Below are 21,475 nucleotides of genomic sequence, written 5' to 3' on the forward strand. Positions count from 1 at the left end.
TCCAGAGAGAGCCCTGGGCCCACCATCAGCTGGAGGCCACATCCCAGGGGGCTGCCTTGGGCTCCCTGACCCGCCGGTCCCCCCGGGGCTGAGCCAGCCAAGGCAGACTGGATGGGCAGGCCGGCGCTGAGGCCTGGATCGCTGCACGTACGTGGGCCCGTACGTGGCCTTGTCCTGGCCTGGCTGCTGGCCCAGCACCTTCTGCTCGCTGCCCCAGGCTGCACAGGCCGGGGCAGGCAGGGAGCACGGGTTCATCTGCAGCAGCAGGCAAATGTTCCAGAGACAAGGAAGTGAGGTCACCTGCCCGTTACCCAGGTTAATGAGGCCTTGGGGTTCACAGCCCCGCTCTGGCTCGGAGCTGCAGAGCTGGCAGAGCTGCAGAGCTGCCCCTTGCCGTTGTCCTGGCAGGCTGCCCGGGAGCCCCGGGAGGGCGGTGCGGCCCGCCCCTGAGGTGGGCGGCGACTTGGCTGGCCCGTGGCTGGGGCGGGGGCCGGACGGCCCAGGTTCCGGCTCAGCCACTGCTCCAGCAGAGGAACAGCAGCCACCACAGCAGCAGTCCAGGCGGTGGCCGGCCTCTTCGGGCCCAGGGGTGCTCAGCTGCCCAGAGGTACCCCGCAAAAGGCAGGGCTCCAGCCCTCCCCTGAATGGGTGGGATCGAGGCAGGCGGGGGCAGGCGGGGCTTTGCCTCTGGCTGCAGCCGCTGGGCTGGGTGGGCCCGGCCAGGAGCGCTCACTGTGTGGAGGCTGGGCCTGGGCCTCCCTGGCCCCCTGCACTGGGTGGGGGTGGGGAGGCTCACCCAGATCTTCATCCCCTGGGCTCCACACTAGACAGCTCAGGTGGATGCTACGAGTCTCAGCCCTGTGTCTGAGCCCCAGCCCCTTCCCAGCTCACGTCGTGTGTCCTGTGCCCTTGGTGGCAGCGACGCCGGTGCTGTGGACAGGGGGCGCTGGGGGTGGGGGCTGGAGAGCACCCTGGTGTTGAGCAGCTGCTGCTTCTGGCCCGAGGGACACAGATGGTCCCGGGGCAGCGGCCAGCTCCACCCTGGTTCACTGGAGAGCGGGGAAGGGGCACGTGGCCGCCTTCCGGGCCAGCAATGCTCCCGTTGGCGTAGCCGGAGGGTGGAAGGAGGCCGGGTCAGGCGGGCAGGTGTGTTGGGCAGCGCCACACGGGTGGGGGTAGAGGTCTAGCCTTGAAACGGCTTCCTGGGCAGTGTGTCTTGCCGGCCTCCCGCCAGGGGACAGGCACCATGCCTGGGGCTGCGGAGCTGGGCCCTGCCAGGGCTGAGGTAGGTGCAGGTGTGCCGGGCCCCGCGGTGCACGGCGGGTGGGCTGTGAGGCTCTGGGCAAAGGGCAATGGAGAGGGCACTGAGATGCCCCCAGCCCCGAGGCCCCCTCCTGGACACCACTTGGGTCAGACTCCCTGCTCTCTCCCCTGGCCGCCACCCTCTGGGAGGGTGCAGGTGGCCAGCACCGCCGGAGAACCACAGCCCCTGGTGCCCCTGGTGCGAGGGAGCAACCCCCGAGGGCAGGGCTTAGGGTGGCGGTGGGTCAGGTGTCTCCCCCAGCTGCCCCCAAAACACAAGGCTGGGTGTTGTCTGCAGGCCAGCAGGGAGGCCGGGAGGGCGGGAGAGCCTGCAGGCCTGGCCCCAGGCCCCTGACCGGCCTCCATGAGCCTGGGTCTCCTTCCCTGCCACGGGGGACGCGGCCCGACCCCAGAGCACTTAGCGATTGTGCGAGCGCGGGCGACAGGCGGGCGTGGGGCGCAGGAAGCTCTGTGGGTACGCTCCTTGCCATCCACCACGCCCCGCGCTGCGATCGCTGCCCTGTCCCTGCGCGCCTCGTCGGGTCCCAAAGCAGGCCCCGGAGCCCCGTCCTCCCCCGCTGAGCAGGACGCTTCACCCCGGGAGACACCTCTCGGGGAACCTGTCTCTTAGAGGGTCGACTCCATTGCCTTCTCGCTGGGTGTGAGATTTTTCTGGCTGGGAGGTCTGGGAGGGCTTCCTGAGGAGGCTCTGGGAGGACGCAGGAGGGGGCGCAGGGAGGAGGGAGCCTGGCCGCCCAGTCTCCGCGCCGAAGGCCCCGGCCGGAGCTCTTGCCACCTTCTCCCTCGGGTCCAATAGGGCACGGAGGCAAAGGCTGAAGTAAAAGGCATCTGCAGAGCGTGGCTCCAGGGGGCCTGCTGGAGCAGGGGGGTGTCCCAGTCTCGGGGCTGTGCCTTCCCGCCCCACCCTGCCCCGCAGCACCGGCTCCTGGGCTTGCACCACCTCCCCTCCCCCAACCCCTCCTGCAGCCTCTGGGGGCTCCCGCCTCCCTGTCTCCCCGGCCCATCCCCAGCCTGCAGCCAGGGGTCTCCTCCTCAAACGCAGGGGCTGCTTGTGCCCCTTCAAGGGCCCCGCCCTCAGGAAGTGTCCTGTGCCCTGACGCGGAGGGGTCTGAGGGGGCTGGGTAGGTCCCGTCCCTGCTCCAGTGCTGAGGGGGCCAACACCCCCTGCAGAGCTGTCGTGCTGTCGGCCCCATGCATGCCCCCCTGAACTGGCCAGGAATTTTTGGTCTCCTTCCAAGGTCCGCTGGGCCCAGCCAACCTGATGCCAGGTCTACCCTTCTGTCCACCGCCACCGGACAGACGTGGGGGGGAGGGGAATGGCCACAGCCTGGGTCTCACTTCTCCCCACCCCCAGCCCGACTCTCCTTAGCCCCCGCGGCGCTTGCAGCAGGAGTCACCATGGCCTCGCTGAGCCGGGCCTTGCGGGTGGCGGCCACACGTCCCCGCGGGAGCCCTGCCCTGCGCCCCCTGACCAGCGCGGCCGGCCCCACCGCCGAGAAGAGCGTGCCCTACCAGCGGACCCTGAAGGAGGGCTCCTCGGAGGTGGCCTCGGGCCCAAGCCGGCCCCTGCCCAGCACAGCCAACGTGGTGGTCATCGGCGGGGGCAGCTTGGGCTGCCAGACGCTGTACCACCTGGCCAAGCTGGGGGTGAGCGGGGCGGTGCTGCTGGAGCGCGACCGCCTCACCTCCGGGACCACCTGGCACACGGCAGGTAGGAGAGCGCCGAGGGCGGCGGGGACCCGCTGGTCAGGGGCTGGGTCTGGGTTGGCGGTTGGGCCTGTGTGGGGGGGGCCTGAAGAGCGGGCCCTGAGATTTGAAGGGCTGTGGTGGGGAGCAGAGCAGATGACCTGTGGGGCCCTGCAGGGCGGAGCTGAGACAGGAGCTGGAGCCCCTGCTGCCTCCCAGAGCAGAGCGCCAGGGAGGACGGGAGGCCTCGGGGCCATGCAGCGTCGTGTCCTTCCTGGGCCTCTGAGGGAGCTGGTGGGCAGGTTTATGCACCAAGTGTGTGCTTATATTAAGCACCTACAGAGAGCATGTAGTAAGCACCTACTGCGTGCACTTCCTCAGGGCAGCAGACCTTCTGTCTTAGCCCAGAGAGCGGACTCCCTGGTCTGGCCACCGTCACGCTGTCCCATCTCAGGGGACCTGCACGTCTCCCCTCAATGCCATGCTACCCCCCCACTCTCCACACTGCAGCTTTTGTGGGTGAAGTGCTGCATTTGGGCTTCAGTCAACCCTGAGGCACCTGCCTCGTCTCTTGTACTGTGACCTTGGGCACCCTTGGTGCCCCTGACCTTCACTATAAAGTACTTGAGCCCATTTCATGGTGCCTCTAGTCACCCCCCACAGACACAGCCCAGGGCTCAGCACACAGTAGGTGGTCAGGACACAGCGGCCCAGAGAGGGCTGGGAGGCCTGTCCAAAGTCAGCCTCCGGCTCCCACCGGCTGCAGGGGAAGGCGGGGGCGGGGGCACCTGGAGAGGCAGGAGGGTGCCCACCTGCAGGGACCCACGCTGCCCGCCCCCAGGCCTGCTGTGGCAGCTGCGGCCCAGCGACGTGGAGGTCGAGCTTCTGGCCCACACGCGGCGCGTGGTCAGCCGGGACCTGGAGCAGGAGACGGGGCTGCACACGGGCTGGATCCAGAACGGCGGCCTGTTCATCGCGTCCAACCGGCAGCGCCTGGATGAGTACAAGAGGCTCATGTCGGTGGGCGCGGCTCCGCGGGGCGGAGCGGGCTGGTGCGGCGGGCGCGCCCCCCGGCGGGCAGGGCTTGAGTTAGGGTTCGGGGTCCCACTGGGATTCAAACCCTGGGCTGCCCTCGCTGGCTCGGCCCCTGAGACCGGTGGCCTTGCCTGCGGGAGTGTCAGTGTCCTCCCCTTTAGACGGGGGTGCGGCGTGGCCCAGGAAGGCCCAGGAACCCCGGCTGTTCTCATCGCGCAGGGGCTCCCGGGAGAGGGGTCAGAGGCAGCAGCCCCCTCCCTGCCCGCCGACAGGCCTTAGGCACCTCGGAGCCAGGGACAAAGCCTGGTGCCGCGGAGGGCCCTATGTTGGGCTGGGGGTTAATTGCTCCCTCAAAGCAGCAGGTCTGCTCCCCAAATTCCTGGGCCTGGTGGACTCGCTCCTCTAGCAGTTCGCCGCTTGTTGGCACTGGCTCCGGCCACAGCCACTGAGTGCCTAGTGGACACCAGGGATGCTGGCTCCTGGGTGCCCAGGCCTCAAGAAAGGGGGTGCTTCTTCAGAAAGGCCCGGTCTCTGGGGTCAATGGTGACCCCGTTCAGCCTCCTCCTCGCCTCCCCTTTCCCTAGCTCACTCCTCAGCTGGGATGGAGGTGCCCACCGAAGCCCCCAGCCCCAACCTTTCAGCTCAATTCCCACAAGGTTGCCGCCGCCCACTGACAGTCGCAGAGACTCTGACTGGCTCAGTCCCCCCAGCCGGGCGGAGTCTGTCCTCTGGCCCCGCCCGGGGACGCCTGATTGCTGCGCTCAGGGACCACATGCGACGGCGTGGCCTTCGCACAGCTCCTGGACCTGGTCCACCTGAGGGTCTCCTTGCTGGGGAGCTAGTCCGTGGGGTCCTGGTGATCAAGTTCCAAATATTAGACCTGGGGGGCTGTTTAACCTGCCTTATAGGATGAGCCCTAATGGGGCGCTGCTGGTCTTAGTGGGGTCCACTCTGCAAACTGTGATGCCCCATTCATGCCCAGGCCACCTGGCCAGTCCGTGCCAGAGCCTCCCTGAGCACAGAGCAAGCCCCTCGCCCTGGGTGGAGCTGACTCCAGGGACAGGGCCGCTGAGGCACGGTGACCCCCAAGTGTCCTAGAGTGGGGTGTGGGAAGCAGAGACTTAGGACCCCGGCAGGGGGCACTGTGGCGGGGCCCGCTGCTCTCCAGGCTCAATCAGTCCCCCTGGCCCCCCTAGCTGGGCAAGGCCTACGGCGTGGAGTCCCATGTGCTGGGCCCGGAGGAGACCAAGGCGCTGTACCCGCTGATGAACGTGGACGACCTCTACGGGACCCTGTACGTGCCGCACGACGGGACCATGGACCCCGCGGGCACCTGCACCACCCTCACCCGGGCCGCCACCGCTCGGGGGGCGCAGGTACCTGCGCTGGCCTGGGCTGGCCCCGCTCCAGCCACCCTGCTGCCTAGGAGCCCGTGCAGGCCCGGGCTGGGTGACCTCGCCCCGGCACGACCTTCCTGAGGCTCGGGTGGCCAGTGAAGGCCCTCAGACCCCCTCGTGGTTGCCGTCACTGTTTGTCTTGAATACACACAGGCAGAAAAACCAGAAAAGACAAATAAGCAAAAACAAAGGACCGGAGCCGCCAGAGGGCCCAAATACCCAGACACACACACACACACACGCACGCATGGCGGGGCGGGGTGGCTCCAGGGCGTCTTCCCGCGGGGCGGACGGCCCTGGCTTTAGTTTGGAAAGCCACTACGAGGACGGGACACCCCGCTTGTGGCAAGCTCCCTGAGCTGAGACTCACAGGCTGTTCTGGTCTGCGGTCCCCGGCCCCCAGAGCGTTGGCCGACGCCGAGCGGGGCTGAGCAGGCGGGGCCGGCGCCTTCGGGACCCCACCCAGTGCCTGTCTCTCCCCAGGTCATCGAGAACTGCCCGGTGACCGGCATCCGTGTGCGGACGGACGACTTTGGGGTGCGGCGGGTGGCGGCCGTGGAGACGGAGCATGGCACCATCCAGACGCCCTGTGTGGTCAACTGCGCCGGTAGGGGTGTTTCTCTGGCTCCCAGGGCCAGGCTGCTGCCCCCTAACCTGGGAGCTGGGGGGCGCGGGGGGCAGGCCTGCATGACACCGTGGCCTCCCGGTGTCCCCCGCTGAGCCAGCCTTGCTCTGCCCGCAGGGGTGTGGGCAGGCGCCGTGGGCCGGATGGCCGGGGTCAAGGTGCCCCTGGTGGCCATGCACCACGCCTACGTGGTCACTGAACGCATCGAGGGCATCCAGGTGAGTGGGGACCCCGGGCCGCGGGACACTGGCCTAGCGGGCGGCATGGAGACCCGACTCCCGGCCTGCTTGGCCACTACAGGCGCTGTGACCCTCGTGGGCACCTCAGCCTCCCACCTGAGCCTCAGTCGCCGTGTCTGAGGAATGGGTGGCCCGTGGTGTGGGAGTTGAGCCAGGTCGTGTAGGTGTCATCCCAGCGCCACCCCCTTGGCCTCCAGGGCACGGCTTCTCGTTGCTACTCAAGCCAGGTCCAGGCCTCTCTGGCGTGGGAAGCCTGTCCTGCTGCCTGATTGCCAAGCTCAGTGCCCCAGGTGTCAGGGAGCCCCAGGCATTTGCATGCCCCCAAATGCGCCCAGTGCTGGTTTCGGGGGGGTGCTGGTTTCAGCCCACAGAACCTCTCGGGAGCCCTGAGAAGCCTCTGCCCAGGGAGGGGCTGGGTGAGCTGCGGCCTGCCTGGTGGTGGTGGCTGGTGGCTTCCTGCCCCCGGGCCTCTCTCCCTCCCCGCCCTCCTACCTACTCAGCAATCCCTTCACCCACCCGCTGCCACCCACCCACCCATCCTGATCTGGTCCCTGCCCCCCACCCCATGAGCTCTGTTCCCGGCCGTGTTCTAGAAACCAGGGCTAATAGAGCAAGGACCAGTGGCTGCCTGGGCTAGGGGCACGGGACAGTCAGGCTGAGCGTTCGAGGCAGGGCAGGCTGGTGAGGGCTCCGTGCTCCCGGGCATGGAGCAGGGACTCGTCCCCGGGGCACCGCATCCCAAGGAAGGGGAGGGGCGAGGTGAGCAAGGCGTGCAGGGATCCTGGCGCCTGGGCACCGCAGGCATCCGGGAGCTGGGCAGGAGGGCAGAGCGCTCAGGCTGAGGCTCCGGGTGCTGCTGGAGCCAAAGCCAGGGCCCTCCCTGGCCACCAGGGGGCACCGCCGTCCCGCGGCCTGGCCTCGGCTCTGTCGGGGCGAAGCTAGCAGGAAAGACAGGATCTCCGTGAGCTGGGAGGTGCCCAGCGCCCCTGAAGGTCCCTCCGGGAAGATCTTAAAGTTCTGCAGAGGAGCAGAGGGACACGCGGGGCCGGACAAAGGGCTCTCCCTGGGCGGCCTCCCTCCTGCCCGCCTCGCCTCGCCCCTTCCCCGGCCCTCCCCCCTCACTGCGCTGTTACTCTGGGGATTGGGGCAGGAGAGACGGGGATGGGTGGGCTGTGTGCCTGCAGCCCAGGCCCTGGTCCGCGGGCCCTGCAGGGAAGGGCGCCATGGACCCTGCTCGCGACCCTTGGCGGGCGCTGGGCCCAGCTTGGCACGCAGGGCTGAGCGAGGCCACCCTGCTCTGCCTCCCAGAACATGCCCAACGTCCGCGACCACGATGCCTCGGTTTACCTGCGCCTCCAAGGGGACGCCTTGTCTGTGGGCGGCTACGAGAACAACCCCATCTTCTGGGAGGAGGTGAGACCCAGGGCCTGGGGGCCCAGACGGGGCTTGGGGGCTCCGTTTCAGAGTGGAGAATCCTTTTCTGGAGAGCTCCCCCAGGCTGAGAAATGGTGGGTCCCTGGCCCCACAGGGGTCAAACCCTTGTGCTCCCAGCCCAAAGGACCCAGCCCCCGGGACCGAGGGGTGCTGGCCTTGCCCCACATCCAGCCTGAGGCTGCAGACGTGTGAGATGCCGACTCCAGAGGGTCGCAAGGACAGTGAAATCCTTTGTCTGTCAGCACACAGCAGTGTAGCACCCGCCCCCGCCCCCGCCCCCCCCCCCGGCCCCAGCTGCTCTCCTGGCAGCTTCTGGGGCCAAATGCAAGCCTGGAGGGCCCCCTAGGCCCCTGAAGTGGGTGTAGGTCACCCCTACTCCTATCTTCATGTATTTTTTAGCCCAAGGATTGACTGACCAAGTGTCCTACGTACTGTTTTATTTTCTGGGGAAAGAGGGAGACTAAGATAAAAGTCCCTGCCCCAGAGTGCCTGTATTTTGGCGGGGAGACATACCATAAAAAAGATGTGATGCATTCTGGGTGGCGAGTGCACCTGGATCCAGTCCTCTGGCTCAGGGTAATCTCGGGGCTGGGCCAAGGACATCTCTAAGTGGAGGCTGGAGGTCCCCAGGACGTGGCCTCTACCTAGCAGCCCCACAGGGACAGCGGCCAGCAAGGACAGAGGGCAGGGCTGCCCCAGCCAAGGCCAAGGCCCTGAGGTCAGATGGACCAGTGCACGGAAGGATGGGCTGGCCTCAGGGGTCCCAGGGCGCTGTGGGGGCTGAGAGCAGAGGGTGACCTGACTCGGAGGACGGCCAGGAGGAGGGAGAGCAGGGCGACCGGGCAGGCCGAGCCAGTGGCCCGGGCCAGGGCGCGGAGGGGGCAGTTGGGCCGTGCTGACAGCCTGGGGCAGGGGCAGGGGCACAGTCGAGGGCACCTGAAGGGACTGGCCCGCCCCCGTCCCCGCCCCGTCGGCCTCTGCTGGCTCCCTCGGGCGCTGTCGCCGGGCGCTGGCCAGGACGCCGCCGCCCACCCGCCTATGCCGCCTCCCAGGTGTCGGACAAGTTTGCCTTTGGCCTCTTCGACCTGGACTGGGACGTGTTCACCCAGCACATCGAAGGCGCCATCAACAGGGTCCCGGTGCTGGAGAAGACGGGCATCAAGTCCACTGTGTGCGGCCCAGGTGAGGGGCCTGGGTCGGCGGGCTCGGCTGGCCTCCTGGATCCCCGAGATGACAGGCGGGGGCCTGGGGCCACCCCCTCCCCGCAGCCGGGCGCGAGGGCCTTAGCCTCCCCGCGGGCCAGAGGCTGAGCGTGGCGGGCAGAGGCGCAGGGGCGGAGGGCCAGGCTGCTCTGCCCATGGACCCCGGGCCCCTCGTCCTCACTCACCTCGTCCCTGGACACCTCCGTGTTTTCTTCAGCAGGCGCGGGGTGAGCCGCAGCCCGGCGTCCCGCGAGGCTGGACGAGACCCTAGACCCCAGCCTCGCCCCCTGTCTCCCCACTTCCTGGAGGGCTCGGTCCTGGCTGGGACCTGTGGGCCCCGCCCCCCCGCCCCTGGACCGTCAGCAGGGACTCACGGTGGGGACGGCCCTGGTGCTGAGCCCCAACGCCCAGCCCCGGGAGAGCTGCAGGGGCAGAGAGGCCAGGGCTAGCTCCACAGGTCAGGGCTAGCCCCACCGTGGGGGAGCAGAGGGCAGCCCTGACCCCCACAGCGGGTTGGGGGGAGAGTGAGCCACAGAACTGGGGGGCTCGTCCTGGGCGGCTATCCCGGGAGAGGCAGGTAGGGCGCCCTGGCCGGCTGCTTTGGGCAGGGAGGGAGCGCCCCGGCCCCGCTGGATGGGAGGCTGGTCACGCCCCCTGCCGCGCTCCCCAGGCGCAGGCGCTGGCAGTGATGGAGGCCCGAGAGCAGCCCCAGGGCCGCAGCGACCCGAGGGGCTTGTTTTAGTTAGGCGGCGAGGCCTGGCGCCCAGGAGCCGTTTTGGGGTCTGTGTGTGTGAGGACAGCTGTCTGGCTTCCCTGCCGTGGGGACGTCTGGCTTCCCTGCCGTGGGGACATCAGCACGGCTGCGCCGGGCCAGGCGTGGACACGGCCTCTGGCCTCAGAAGGGGACGGGGCCGTCCCAGGCGCCCCTGACGTGGGGACGTGGGGGGAGGCAGAGAGCCCGCTCCGGGGCCAGGAGGGGTCAGAGCCGGGCGGGGTGCTGTCTGCTCCGCATCCCACAACATCCAGTGCTCAGCCTGAGTCATTCGTCCAACCCCCAGTGACCTTGGCTCCCCCAGTCCCGGCCCGTCAGCTCGCGCCGCAGATTCTCCGGAGGCTGCGCGGAACCCCCTGCCTGCCGGGGCTGGGAACCTTCCCCGTTCCCAGGGGGCTGCCGGGGCGTCCCCACCCGCCCACCCCAGAGCACCGGGCCCGGCCCCAGCTCGCCCCCTGCAGCCCTGGGGCCCAGTTTCCGCATAGGGGTGCTGTCACCAGGTCCCCCAAGCTACCGGCCCCCCCAGCACGGGTGGGATGCTGACCCGCGGGGCCGGGACAGCGCTGTGACGGGGGTAAGGCTCGCGCAGACGCTGCCTGTGTCCTCGTCACCCCCGGGGGCGGGTCCGCCTGCCACTGAGGGCCGTTAGGAGAGCCAGCTCCCCGTTGCTTGCGACCCCCACGGTGTTTTCCTACCGTAACTCTCTTCTTTCTTCTCTCCGCGGATCCCGGCTCTCTCGCCTTGTCAGCTCCCGGAGGCCGGGGCAGGTCGTGTCCCGATCTGCCTCCTGGGGTGGAGCCCGGGACACTTGTGAGTGGGTTGCCAATATTTGTGCATGGACGAACTCAGGGCACTGTGGAGGAGGGCCAGGGCCTGCTCCTGGCTTTACGGGGGTGGCTACTAAGGCTCAGAGAGGCCCAGCGGCTTGCCCCGAGGTCACACAGCCAGGAAGGGGAAAAGCGGGTTTGAACCCAGGACTGTGGCTGCCCGGTGTGGCTTGTCGTGAACGTGCCAGGCCCCTTTCCCCCAGGCCTGCCTCCCTGAGGGCAGAAGGAGCAGCAGGAAGCTCTGCCCCTCGCTCATTCAACAAGCATTTATCAAGCACCTACTGTTTGCTGAGCCCCATACCACGTCTTGGGACTTAGCAGTGAGCAGAGCCCTCGAGGGGTCCATTCTCCACCAAGCAAGAGTGGCCAGCAATGACACAGCAGGGGGGTGACCAGTGAGGGGGAGCCACACCCTGGGTGTAGGGGGGTGGCCAGGGAAGGGCCCCTTCACCAGTCCGAGAATGGTGACAACCGCAAGACAAACCTGGACCCTGAAAGGCAGAACACGATCCCGGCCAGAACTAGGAGCTCTGTGGAATGTGACAGGAGCAATCAGGAAGGCTGTCTGGAGGAAGTTGCATTGAGCTGGGGAGGGTCTGGATAGAGGGGGGAGCTGCAGACCCCAATCTCAATCACTGCCCTCCTGGGAGACCCCGCCCCAGGTGTGGCCTGGAGGGACTTCTGGCCTCCCCTCTGTTCCAGAGTCCTTCACACCGGACCACAAGCCCCTGATGGGAGAAGCGCCTGAACTCCGGGGGTTCTTCCTGGGCTGCGGCTTCAACAGCGCAGGTGAGTGCAGCCGCATCCCACTGGCACCCCAGGCCCGAAGTCTCAGTGGCCCCTGGGTGGGGCTTGCATCCTGGCAGGGGTGGGGTTGGGACAGATCTCGCTTTGCAATTCCCTCCTGGTGTGAGGTCCAGGGTGTGGGGCCACGGAGTTGGGGCTCGGGGCCAGGGGTGACTGCAGACCAGTGACTGGGCACCCCTTTGCGCCAGGAATGATGCTGGGTGGAGGCTGCGGGCAGGAGCTGGCCCACTGGATCATCCACGGGCGCCCGGAGAAGGACATGTACGGCTACGACATCAGGTGGGTGTGGGCAGACCCCCGATGGGCTGGGTGGGTGGGAGGAGGCTTCCTGAAATCCAGAGGGCTCCCTGGAAGGGGTGGCAGCCAGGGAAGACGGGGTGGCTGCTCGGGTCAGTGTGCAGGATGCAGGTCCGTGGCCTTTACAGCTTCTGGGGCCTCGGTCCCATGTCCTGTCTGACCCACTGGACAGTCCCGGGTCAGCTACAGGGTTTCATGTCCCATTTTTTCAGGTGGGGAGGCTGGGAGCTGGGAGCAGGAGAACCTTCCCGGTGCCTGGGAGCGGGGCTGGGCCGGGATCAATGTTCAGTGTGCAGCGGGGGGCAGCGGGGTGGGGGGAAGCCAGTGGCGTCCTTCACTCGCCGGTGGTCGGCCTCAGCCAGACCCCACGGCCGGCCATTTCACCTCCTCGAGGACCGAGGCTCGTGCGTGGGGGGCGGCGATGCCGTCTGGGAGCGCATCAGTGAGTCTGCTCTGGGCGCCCTCGAGGGGCGCCTCCGGGCCAGAGCTGGGAGGCATCCCAGATGCCCTCCCCACCGCTCTGTTGAGTCATGATGGGGGCGCCCAGCAGGGAGGGGCCTGACAGGCAGGGCCCCAAGGTGGGAGGGTGGGCAGCAGGCCTCACTCCGGCGGGGCTGCCCTGCCCTGCAGGCGGCTGTCCTGGGCCTGTCTCTAGGGGGCGGTCAGCTCCTGCTCCTGGCGGTGACCTCTGGGGGAGACCCCAGCTGCCCGGTAGCGAAGAGGGGGTGATGGCTCAGCTCAGTGTGCCCCCAGCCTCTGCTAACCTTGTCTCTCTCTGGTCTAAAGGCGGTACGCCAGAGGGGGCGTCTGGCCCCCCACAGACACTGAGATCCCCCATGTCCCCCCACCCCCCAGTGTGCCTGGCACAGCGTGGTCCACTCTGCGGCCGCCTTTAGAGCCGTCTGGAGCTGCACCCACGTGTTCTCCCTAGAGATGAATGTTCCAGACATGATAAGGCTGCTTGGGGCCTCAGGGCCGGGCGGGCCCAGCCCATCCCGCCTCAAACTGCAAGCAGAGGCGCTGACGGGGAGGGTGGCTGCCTGGGACCTCGCCATGGCAGCTGGCGTGGGCTGGGGCCAGCTTCCTGCCTGGCAGAGGGTGCAGGCAGGGCCAGGGGCAGCCGGGGGAGCTCGGGGTCTGTGCGAGGGAGGGGGCTGCGGGCCCGAATCCAGTCCAGCCCCACTGCTCTGCGGCCTGGCTTGGGCAGCCTGTGCAGGGGCCTGGCGGAGACGGTGGGGCTCTTAGCTCAGCTAGAAATCACGGGGGGAGGGGCTGCCAGGTTGGATTAGACACCCCCGGCCCTGCAATGGCTGCACTTGGGTCCCACAAAGGCACAAACCGCAGCCTGGTCGCCCTGTCCCCGGCGTCCCCAGCTGCCCGCAGGCTCGGCCTGATGAAGAGAATCGGCTCAGCGTTGGAGCCACGGACTTTGGGGTGGCTGGCCAGAGACCGTGGTCTCCACTGAGAAGGGCCCCCCTAAATTCTAAAATTCCTTCACAGCAACGTTGAGATGATCTGGGTTTCAGGGCCCCTGTGCCAGGGTCCCTGGCCCCGACAGCCTTGCAGGGGGTCTCTCGCGGGCCTGGGGGCTGCTGCCCCTCCCGGCCAGGCGTTGACTGTGCCCCTCGCACGCAGGCGCTTCCATCACTCGCTCACCGACCACCGCCGCTGGGTGCGGGAGCGCAGCCATGAGTCCTACGCCAAGAACTACTCGGTGGTCTTCCCCCACGACGAGCCTCTGGCGGGGCGCAACATGAGGACGGACGCCCTGCACCAGGTACCTCTGCCGGCCGCCCTCACGGGCCAGCCCAGAGTGGGGTGCGGGCGAGGGGGCGGGGAGCTGGCACATCCTCCCCAGGAGGGCCAGGCTGGGCGGCCACCTGCTGAAGACACACGCTCCGTTGGGACTTGCATGGGATGTCTCGGCTCCCGGCGGGCTCCTGCTCATGCGACAGAACCCACTGTGGGGTGTGCCTCCTGCGAGCCACCTCTGCCCATCTTGTGCTGTGCTTTACTGACCCACGACAGGGGCTCCTGCGCTGGGCAGGAGCCCACGATTCGGAGGTGCTTAGGGAACGGCGTTGGACGGCAGAGAGGGAGGCTCAGGGAGCAGGTAGCATTTACACAAGGAGCCTCCTTCATCCAAGACTCGGGTGACCGGGTCCCCAAGGGAGACCAGTGTCCCTGCTCCTCGTGGGGACAGAGGCTGGAAGATGAGGGGCTCTGGGGCTGCCCTACCCTCGCTGGGCCTAGCAGGCTAGCTGGGGTCTCAGGCCGCCCCGGCCTCCGGGTCCCCGCCGGCCCCTCCTTGCTCACGGAGGCTGTGTCTGCACGAGGTAGAGAGCCCCAGCGTCTCCTCCTGCCTACAAGGGCTCTCCCCATGACCCGGCTTCTCCCCACCGCTCCTTGGGTCCTGCCCCCAAATACAGTCACACTGGGGGGCTAAGGACCGAACCCAGGAAATGGGGGACCATTCAGTCGCAGCAGAAGGGGACTCTACATAGGGGTTCTTGAGGCAAGCAGGGTGCAGGGGGAGCCCCGGGGTTGGAACCCCTGGGGCGGTTCTGGGGCTGGTGCGGGCCCCTGTGCCTGCTGCTCCTCGGGCGAGACGTGCGAGTCTGGTCACTCTCCCGCCTCGGGGGCAGACTGGACGTGACGGCGCGCTCCCTCCCCGCAGGAGCTCCTGGCGCGGGGCTGCGTGTTTCAGGAGCGGCACGGCTGGGAGCGCCCGGGATGGTTTAGCCCCAGAGGCACAGCTCCGGTGAGTAGGCCCCGATCCCAGCCCCACACGGGCACTGCCCGCTCCCCCCCCTGCCTCCCCGCCCAGCCTGACGTGGCCCCGTGGGGGCGGGCGAGTTTGCAGGTACGGGGAGCCGAGCCTCACGGATCCGCCGTAAACCGCCCCCCGCAGATGTCCCCGCGGCGTCACTCGCCCACGGCGGCCGTGGCTTTCACAGCCAAAATGGGCTCAGGGCCCTTGGGAAAGCTGGGGTTCCACTGAGAGGCGGCAGCGTGCAAGACTCCCCCAGCTGGCTGCAGAAATGAGAGCATCTCCTCATAATTTTGTTCCTGTATTTTTGGCAACTGTAACTGTTGCTGTTAGTGGGCGGCCAGGCACAGAATTATGCCTGCGTGTCGGTTTGTAAGCTAGGGCTTCGCAGCGTCCTGCACTCGGGGTGCCCTCTTGGGCACCTAGGCACCCCCTGCCTCCTAGGAACTCAGAGAAGCAAAACCGGAGGCCGGTGAGGGTCTGGGGCCGTCCCCTGGGGCAGGCCAGGTGAAGCTCTCAGCCCCCCGCGGGGTCTTTACGCCCAGAGCCGAGCAGATGCCAGCCCCTGCCCGGGCCTGTCTTGCCATCCCTCTGGGGGATGGCATCTCCATAGCAACCTGCATCCCCAGGCAGCGGCGCTAAAGCTCGCCTGAGCGGCCTCTGCCCTGGGGAGGGGGTGTCCGTGGCCACCATTGCTTTTCCTGCTGGCCCGGGGGGCCCAGGGCCCCCACCCAGGAGCACAGGACTTCCCTGAGGTGCAGATCACCAGGTGAGGGACACCTGACGTGGGGAGTCCTGCGGTCCTGGCGGCAGGGAGGAGGCAGGGCTCCGGGCGGCCGCCAGGTGGAGCCATGGCCCCCAAGCCTGGGGGTTCCGCCTGGGAAGACCCCCCCACCCAGTGCTCCCTGCACAGCCCCCACCTCCAGCTGATCTGTCCAGGAGGGAAGCCTCTTGCCCGGAATCTGCGGGGGAGGGAGGAGACGGAGGGGGCTTGGGTGCGCCCTGGTCCTGGCACCCCTTCCAGGACTGTCGGGGAACCCAGGGCACTGGGTGACAAGATGTCGCCCCAGCGGCAGAGGGCGGGGAGTCCCTGCTGGGGCCAAGGGGCGAGGGGGGCTGCACCTGGTCGGGCCAGGGATATGGCCCCAGAGTCGAGGCCCCGAACGCCGGCTGGGGCTGGGGCTCGGGAGCAGGGAGGTGACTCAGAACCCCACACGAAGGAGCCGCTCGCCGTGAGACGGGGGCGGGATGTGGTGGGGCGTCTCAGAGCAGCTGGCAGAGCGCAGAGAAGCCAGGGCCCCTCCGCGCCCACGCCAGGTCCCGACAGGCACCAGCCTGTCACCCGCACCTCAGTTTCCCCCTGTAGACAGGCTCTCCCTCCCGGCCTGGGGGCGCTGGGAGCTGGCAGGGCCCGCGCAGCACTGGGCTCCCCGCCACCCCCGGCCGGAGCCCTGCTGTGGCCTCTCACCCCGGCTCCCTCTCCTGGGGGCTGTCCCCCCGGGCGGCCTAGGCCCCGAACCCTGCCCTACGTCCCCTCAACCCCATCGTTCCCCTGAGTTCACCCAGTTTCCTCTCCCGCCACCCCCCGGCTCCCTGTGGGCCCCGTCACCCCCTCAGCCCTCAGCCCCTCCTCGGCGACGGAGTCCTGCCGGTGGGAGACCTGAACCCCCGCCAGCCGCTCTGCCTGCCCCACCGCACCCCGCCCCCGCCCAGAGCGGAGCCAGGGGAGGGACGGGCCTGGCCCCTCTGTCCCGTCTGTGGGTCCCCAGGGCCTGCGAGAACGGGCCAGCCAGCCGTGGGTGCCGGAGGGAGCGGGGGGACCGTGCCCGTCTCTCCGCCCAGGTGCTGGACTACGACTACTACGGGGCCTACGGCAACCAGCGGCGCGGGGGCGACGCCTACAGCCAGCTGCTGGGGGAGGAGTACACCTTCGACTTCCCGCCGCACCACGACGTGGTGGGTGCCCTCCCCGCCGGGTCCCGGGGGCTGCCCCCAGCGCGGACCCCTCATTCGCACCCCCTTGCCTGCCTGCTTCTGCCCTCGCCCCCCACCTCTGCGTCGTGACTGCTGCGGGGGGGCTCTGGCTCGGCTGTGTGGCCTCGGACCAGGCCTGCGCCCCTCTGAGCCTGCAGGGTCCGGTGAGCCCAACTCCTCCGGCCCAGGGGCTCTGCAGCCCCCCGCAGATGGGGCAGGAGCAGCCGTTCCGGGGGCCCCTCCAGGAATCTCCTGGGGCGGGGGTGGGGGAGACCTGGGCCTGCTCGCTGCCCCTCCTGAAGTGGGAGGGTGAGGCAGGGCAGACAGGCCCCCTGGGGGTTCCTCACCCCGTGCTGGCTCCCCTCCTGGTGACGGTTCTCGGGGCAGCTCTCTGTCTGCCCCACACAGAAGTGCCCTCGGGGGGAGCTTGCGCCCTTGTCTGCCCTTGTCTGCTGGCCGGGTGGAGAGGGGCCCCACCTAGACCCTTGCTGCCAGGAGGTGCAGATCACCAGGTGAGGGGCGGGTTTGCTGCTCCTCGGACACGGGAAGAGCCAAGGTGTGTGCCGGGGCCCCCGCCCAGGCGGCCTACGTGGGCTGCAGCCTGAGCAAAGTCACGGGGCCCCACGGGTGGTCTCCGTGGCTCGGTGGCCCACCCAGCTGCCACGCTGGAATCGCCCAGCCGGTTCTGAACAAGCACCCACAGTTCATCTTGCGCTGGGCCCCCCCAATCCTGTAGCTGGTCCCAGGAGCCCCCAGCAGGCTCTGCGGCAGAGGCGCCCCAGGAGGCGCTCGGGAAAGGGACGGAGGCACGCGTGCCGGAGCCTGCGGCGGGGCGGGCTCCGTCTGGCACCCCGCATCCCTGGGCCCGCGGGAACCTGGCCCCAGGCTCGGGCGGGGGAGGGGTGCCGGCTCGGCTCTGTGGCTCCATCCGGCCTCCGCAGCCGCCCGAGTGGTCCCGAAGTGTGAAACACGCGCCTGTTCTCCGCTCTGGCCGCTTCCCCAGCCCGCGCGTCAGCCCGGAGCAGCTGGGCTTGGCTCTGCACCCCACAGCGTGAGCGAGGGGGCTGCCGTGCTGGGCGGGAGCAGCTGGCGCCCCAGAAAGGCCTCGGTGCCTGGAGAGACCGGAGAGGCAGCGTCTGGCTTAGGACCTCCCTGACCCCAGGGTTGTGCGCCGCCCGCTTCCCTGTGCAGACCTCTCCCCCCAGGGCCCTCGGGTTCAGCCCCCCATCACGAGGCGAGTCTGGAGAGGCCTCTCCCGACCCCGCGCCACCGGCTGGCCGCCGTTTCCAAACATCCAGCCCCCACAGGCCCCGGGGCCTCCGGGGCAGGCAAGTGTGAGCTTTGCTAATCAGCTGCGTCCTTGGGGGGGCGGGGTGCCTTCTGCGGGAGGGGCGCGGGCCTTGGCACAGGCCGGGGGCAGGGACAGGAGACCTGGAAGCCCGCCTTGGGACACCCCATGGAGGGAAGGAGGAGAGAGGGGTGCCCTTGGCTTCCGAGTTTTACCGAGACATGCAGACACAATCCTCGCTGAAGGCGCCGGGCGCTGCCTGTCAGCCGGTGCGGGGACACGAGCGGTCACGCCAGACTCTGGTTTTAGAAGGTTCTGTCTCCTCCCCAAAGAAGCCCCTGCCCTTCTCAGTTGCTCCATGCCCTCCCCAGCCCCCCACGCCCAGCCTTTCCCCCATCGCGGCCCTAGTCTGGAGTCACACAGCGTGCGGCTTCTCTGACTGGCCTCTGCTGGTGCCCACGTTTGCCCTGCCCTGCGCCGGGGCCCGGCCTGCACCCGTCGGCGTTTCCACCTCTGTGATACCCGGGGCCGGCTCCGAGCTGCTCCCCAGCGTTGTGGGAGGTGGTGCTGGGTGGTCTCCGCTGGGGCTGTGATGAACACGGCCGCTGTGTGTGTTCGCACGCGAGCCTTCGTGTGGACAGAGCGCGTCGTTTCTCTGGGGCAGACGTGGGCGGTGTGGCTGCGCCGGGGGTACCTATCAGAATGTGCCGAGACCTGCCCACTGTTCTCCCAAGTGGCTGCTCCACTCGACGGTCCGCCGGCAGTGAGCGGCCCGATCCTGCACCACCCAGCCCCTCCGGCCGCAGCCCCTCCTGCCTGGCTCTTGGATTCGAGTCCTCGGGGGTCAGCTCCCTGGCCAGGGATCGCGCTCAGGCCGCAGCGGTGACAGCCTGAGGCTAACCCCTAGGGAAGCCTGGCATCGCTCCCTTTTAATTGGGGTTGCCTTTTTACTTGACTTAGGAGAGTGCTGCGTGTATTCGGGTGCTAGTCCCTGATCGGATTTATGATTGGCAAATATTCCCCCTATTTTGAGGTGGCTCTTTCACCTTCTCGACAGTATTGTTGCAGCAGGAAAGTCTTCCGTTTTGATGAAGAGCGACACAGGTGTCCTTTCTTCTGTTGCTTGTGCTTCGGTGACCCCAGGCCCTAAAGACTCACTGTGTTTTCTTCGAAGGATGTGACAGTTCTCAGTTCTTCGCGGTCTCGATCTGTGCCCATCAAGCCGTCTGTGTGGCGTGAGGAAGGGCTCCGGCTTCATCCTGCCTGTGACGTCCTGTCCCTGACCCATTGTGGAAGATTGTTCTTTTCCCCCGAATGGCCTCGGGGCCCTGCATCATTTGAGCATCCCAGGGAAGGGTCATTTCAGGGCTCTCAACTGGACGCAGCCCGTGTCTCCACCCACTCTGGCATAATCGCTGTCGCTTTGTGGGCTTGGAAATCACCAAGCGTGAGCCCTTGTTCCTTTCAGAGGCTGTTCTGAGGATTCCGGGTCCCTTGCATGCACCTTCATGTGGGTTTTAGGATCAGCTTGTCAATTTCTGCCGAGAGGTCAGCCAGGGTCCCGACGGGGGCTGGGGTGACTCTGGAGAGGAGTTCGGGGAGTATTTTTGTCTGATAGTTGGTCCTGGGCTTTGTAAGCCGGAGATGGCTTCTTTCCATTTACTGATGACTTCATTTCTTCACAGAAATATGTTCTCATTTTTAGGGCTCAAGTTGCAGTCTTCTAGTGCGCGATTTATTTGTGAACATGTGATTATTTGGGATGATATGTCCCTGGACTTCCCATTTCCTTTTTGAATGAACTGTTGGTGGCTGGCGGATAGAAACGCGGCTTTGCTTGCCGTGCCGGCCTCGCGCCCTGCAGCCCGGCTGACGTACCTCCTTAGTCCTGGTCACTCTGCAGAGGCCGATTGACCGTCTTCCGCGCGCCGGGTGACAGCGTTGGCGCAGACGTAGCTTTGCTTCTTTCCAGCCTGGAAGCCTGTTTCTTTCTCCCGCCCGGCTGCCCCGGCCAGGACCAGTGGTGCAAGTGATGAAAGCAGAGCAGGCAGCTTGGCCTCCTCCCGCTTTATTGCTGGTCTTGGGGGGCCGTCTCCCACATTTAAGTGTGATGTCGGCGGTGGGGTTTTCACGGCCTGCATCGGGCTGAGGAGGCTTTTGCTGCTAGTTACCCAGCGCCGCAGCCGTCAGGTGTGGGACGTTGTTCTAACGAGCGAGCTGGCCGTCCGGTTTGCTCTGACCGTGCGGTGCCCCCAACCTCCATTCCGGGGCTAATCCGGCTTCATCGGGTGTGTAAACCTTCGTCTATGCGGTTGGATGCGGGGTGCTACTGTTTCGTCGGGGTTTGCGCTCTGTTCACGAGGGACAACGGCCTGCGGCGCCTGGGAGCCTGGCCTCTGCTGCGGTCCCGGTGACCGGCGCCTGCCGGAGGGGTTTGTGAAGAGCGGGTGCTCCTCTGGGAGCGCCCGGTCCCCGTGGGGCAGCTCGGCCGGGGCCTTTCCACAGCTTTAGCGGCCCGTGTCCCCCCACGCCCAGCTGGGAGGGTGTCGCGCGGGGTGTCCCGAGTCTCCTGTGTGTGGGGGGGGGTCGCCGCCCCGGTGCCGCCGAGCCCATCTGGCCTCTCAGGCGTCCCTGTCTTTCCCTTCGGCGGTTCAAGGTTTGCAGCTTTCCTTGGTCTTCACAAAGAACCAGCTTTTGATGTTGCCGACTTTCTCTTCTCGATTTCATTAATTTCTACCTAATCTCTAGCCTTTCCTTCCTTCTGGGCTGGGTTTGCTTCGCCTTCTTTTTCCCGGTGGGGCTAGGTCCCTGGGCCGCGGCCCCCTCTGCCCCCTCTCCAGGGAATTGGGGCGCTCTCGGGTGCGGGCCGCGCATGCCTCCCCCTGACCGTCGCTTCCTTTCACTCACCTCAAAGCTTTTCTGACACCCCTTGTGATTTTGTTGTGATTTGGCCCATTGGTTACATAAGCGTGCCCTGGAGTCCCGCCTGTTTGGGGGTTTTCTGATCTCCCCGCTGTGACGATCGCCCCTTTAACGCCTCCGTGGTGAGAGAACACAGCTGCGGCCCCGCCCTTTGGAGGCGCGCTGGCCTGCAGGTGCCCCCCGAGCTGAGAGACCCTCACGGGGTTCCTGGGAGGGGCGGGGCCAGGGCAAGGGTGTGGCAGCGAGCCCTGCACCCCTGTTCTTGAGGAGGGGCACAACTCACAGGCCCCTGGCTTCCCACCTCCCTGGAACTTTCCAGATCAGGAAGGAGTGTCTGACCTGCCGGGGGGCCGCTGCCGTGTTCGACATGTCCTACTTCGGGAAGTTCTACCTGGTGGGCTTGGACGCGCGGAAGGCAGCCGACTGGCTCTTCTCTGCAGATGTCAGTCGGCCTCCAGGTAGGGCCCGCACTGCTTGTGCTCCGGGCCGTGGGCTCAGGGGCGCAGCCGGGCACTGAGGTCTGACGGCCAGCCGAGCTTGACCTGCCCACCCGCTGGGTCACTCAGTCCCAGGGCCTGCGGGAGTGGGGGCCCCACAGGGGATCCCGCCGAGTGGTGACTGGGCTTGGCGGACACCTGTGCTGACAGCTCACGGGCCCCGGAGCGCCCGGACCCGAGGTCCTGCCCCAGGCCCCCAGCTGGGCCTCCCCCTGCCCCAGCCCCTGACCCGGCCTCCCCCGCCCCAGGCTCCACGGTGTACACCTGCATGTTGAACCACCGTGGGGGCACGGAGAGTGACCTGACCGTCAGCCGCCTGGCCCCCGGGCCCCAGGACTCCCCCCTCGTCCCTGCCTTTGAAGGTGAGAGCTGCCGGTGGG

General features: G+C 67.6%; 1 protein-coding gene across 7 annotated transcripts in view; it reads left to right on the top strand.

The window, feature by feature from the left end:
• The first annotated feature begins 516 nt into the window (after positions 1-516).
• SARDH (sarcosine dehydrogenase) overlaps positions 517-21,475 on the top strand; it is a 35,774-nt gene continuing 14,815 nt past the window's right edge. For 3 of the 7 annotated variants that reach the window (XM_054689203.1, XM_054689206.1, XM_054689208.1), the window contains exons 1-14: positions 517-3,034; positions 3,851-4,029; positions 5,241-5,420; positions 5,925-6,048; positions 6,184-6,284; positions 7,614-7,718; positions 8,792-8,921; positions 11,243-11,329; positions 11,536-11,626; positions 13,280-13,421; positions 14,322-14,405; positions 16,257-16,370; positions 20,918-21,056; positions 21,344-21,457. In XM_054689203.1, coding sequence (XP_054545178.1) covers positions 2,515-3,034; positions 3,851-4,029; positions 5,241-5,420; positions 5,925-6,048; positions 6,184-6,284; positions 7,614-7,718; positions 8,792-8,921; positions 11,243-11,329; positions 11,536-11,626; positions 13,280-13,421; positions 14,322-14,405; positions 16,257-16,370; positions 20,918-21,056; positions 21,344-21,457 — 2,110 coding nt within the window. In that variant the 5' untranslated portion in view covers positions 517-2,514. The remainder of the gene's footprint in view (positions 3,035-3,850; positions 4,030-5,240; positions 5,421-5,924; positions 6,049-6,183; positions 6,285-7,613; positions 7,719-8,791; positions 8,922-11,242; positions 11,330-11,535; positions 11,627-13,279; positions 13,422-14,321; positions 14,406-16,256; positions 16,371-20,917; positions 21,057-21,343; positions 21,458-21,475) is intronic. The other 4 variants (XM_054689205.1, XM_054689207.1, XM_037492916.2 and 1 more) reach the window with 3 other exon arrangements.

Source organism: Talpa occidentalis, unplaced genomic scaffold (genome assembly GCF_014898055.3).
Source record: "Talpa occidentalis isolate TD23 unplaced genomic scaffold, MPIMG_talOcc4v2.1 talOcc4.7, whole genome shotgun sequence".
Taxonomy (NCBI): Eukaryota; Metazoa; Chordata; class Mammalia; order Eulipotyphla; family Talpidae; genus Talpa; species Talpa occidentalis.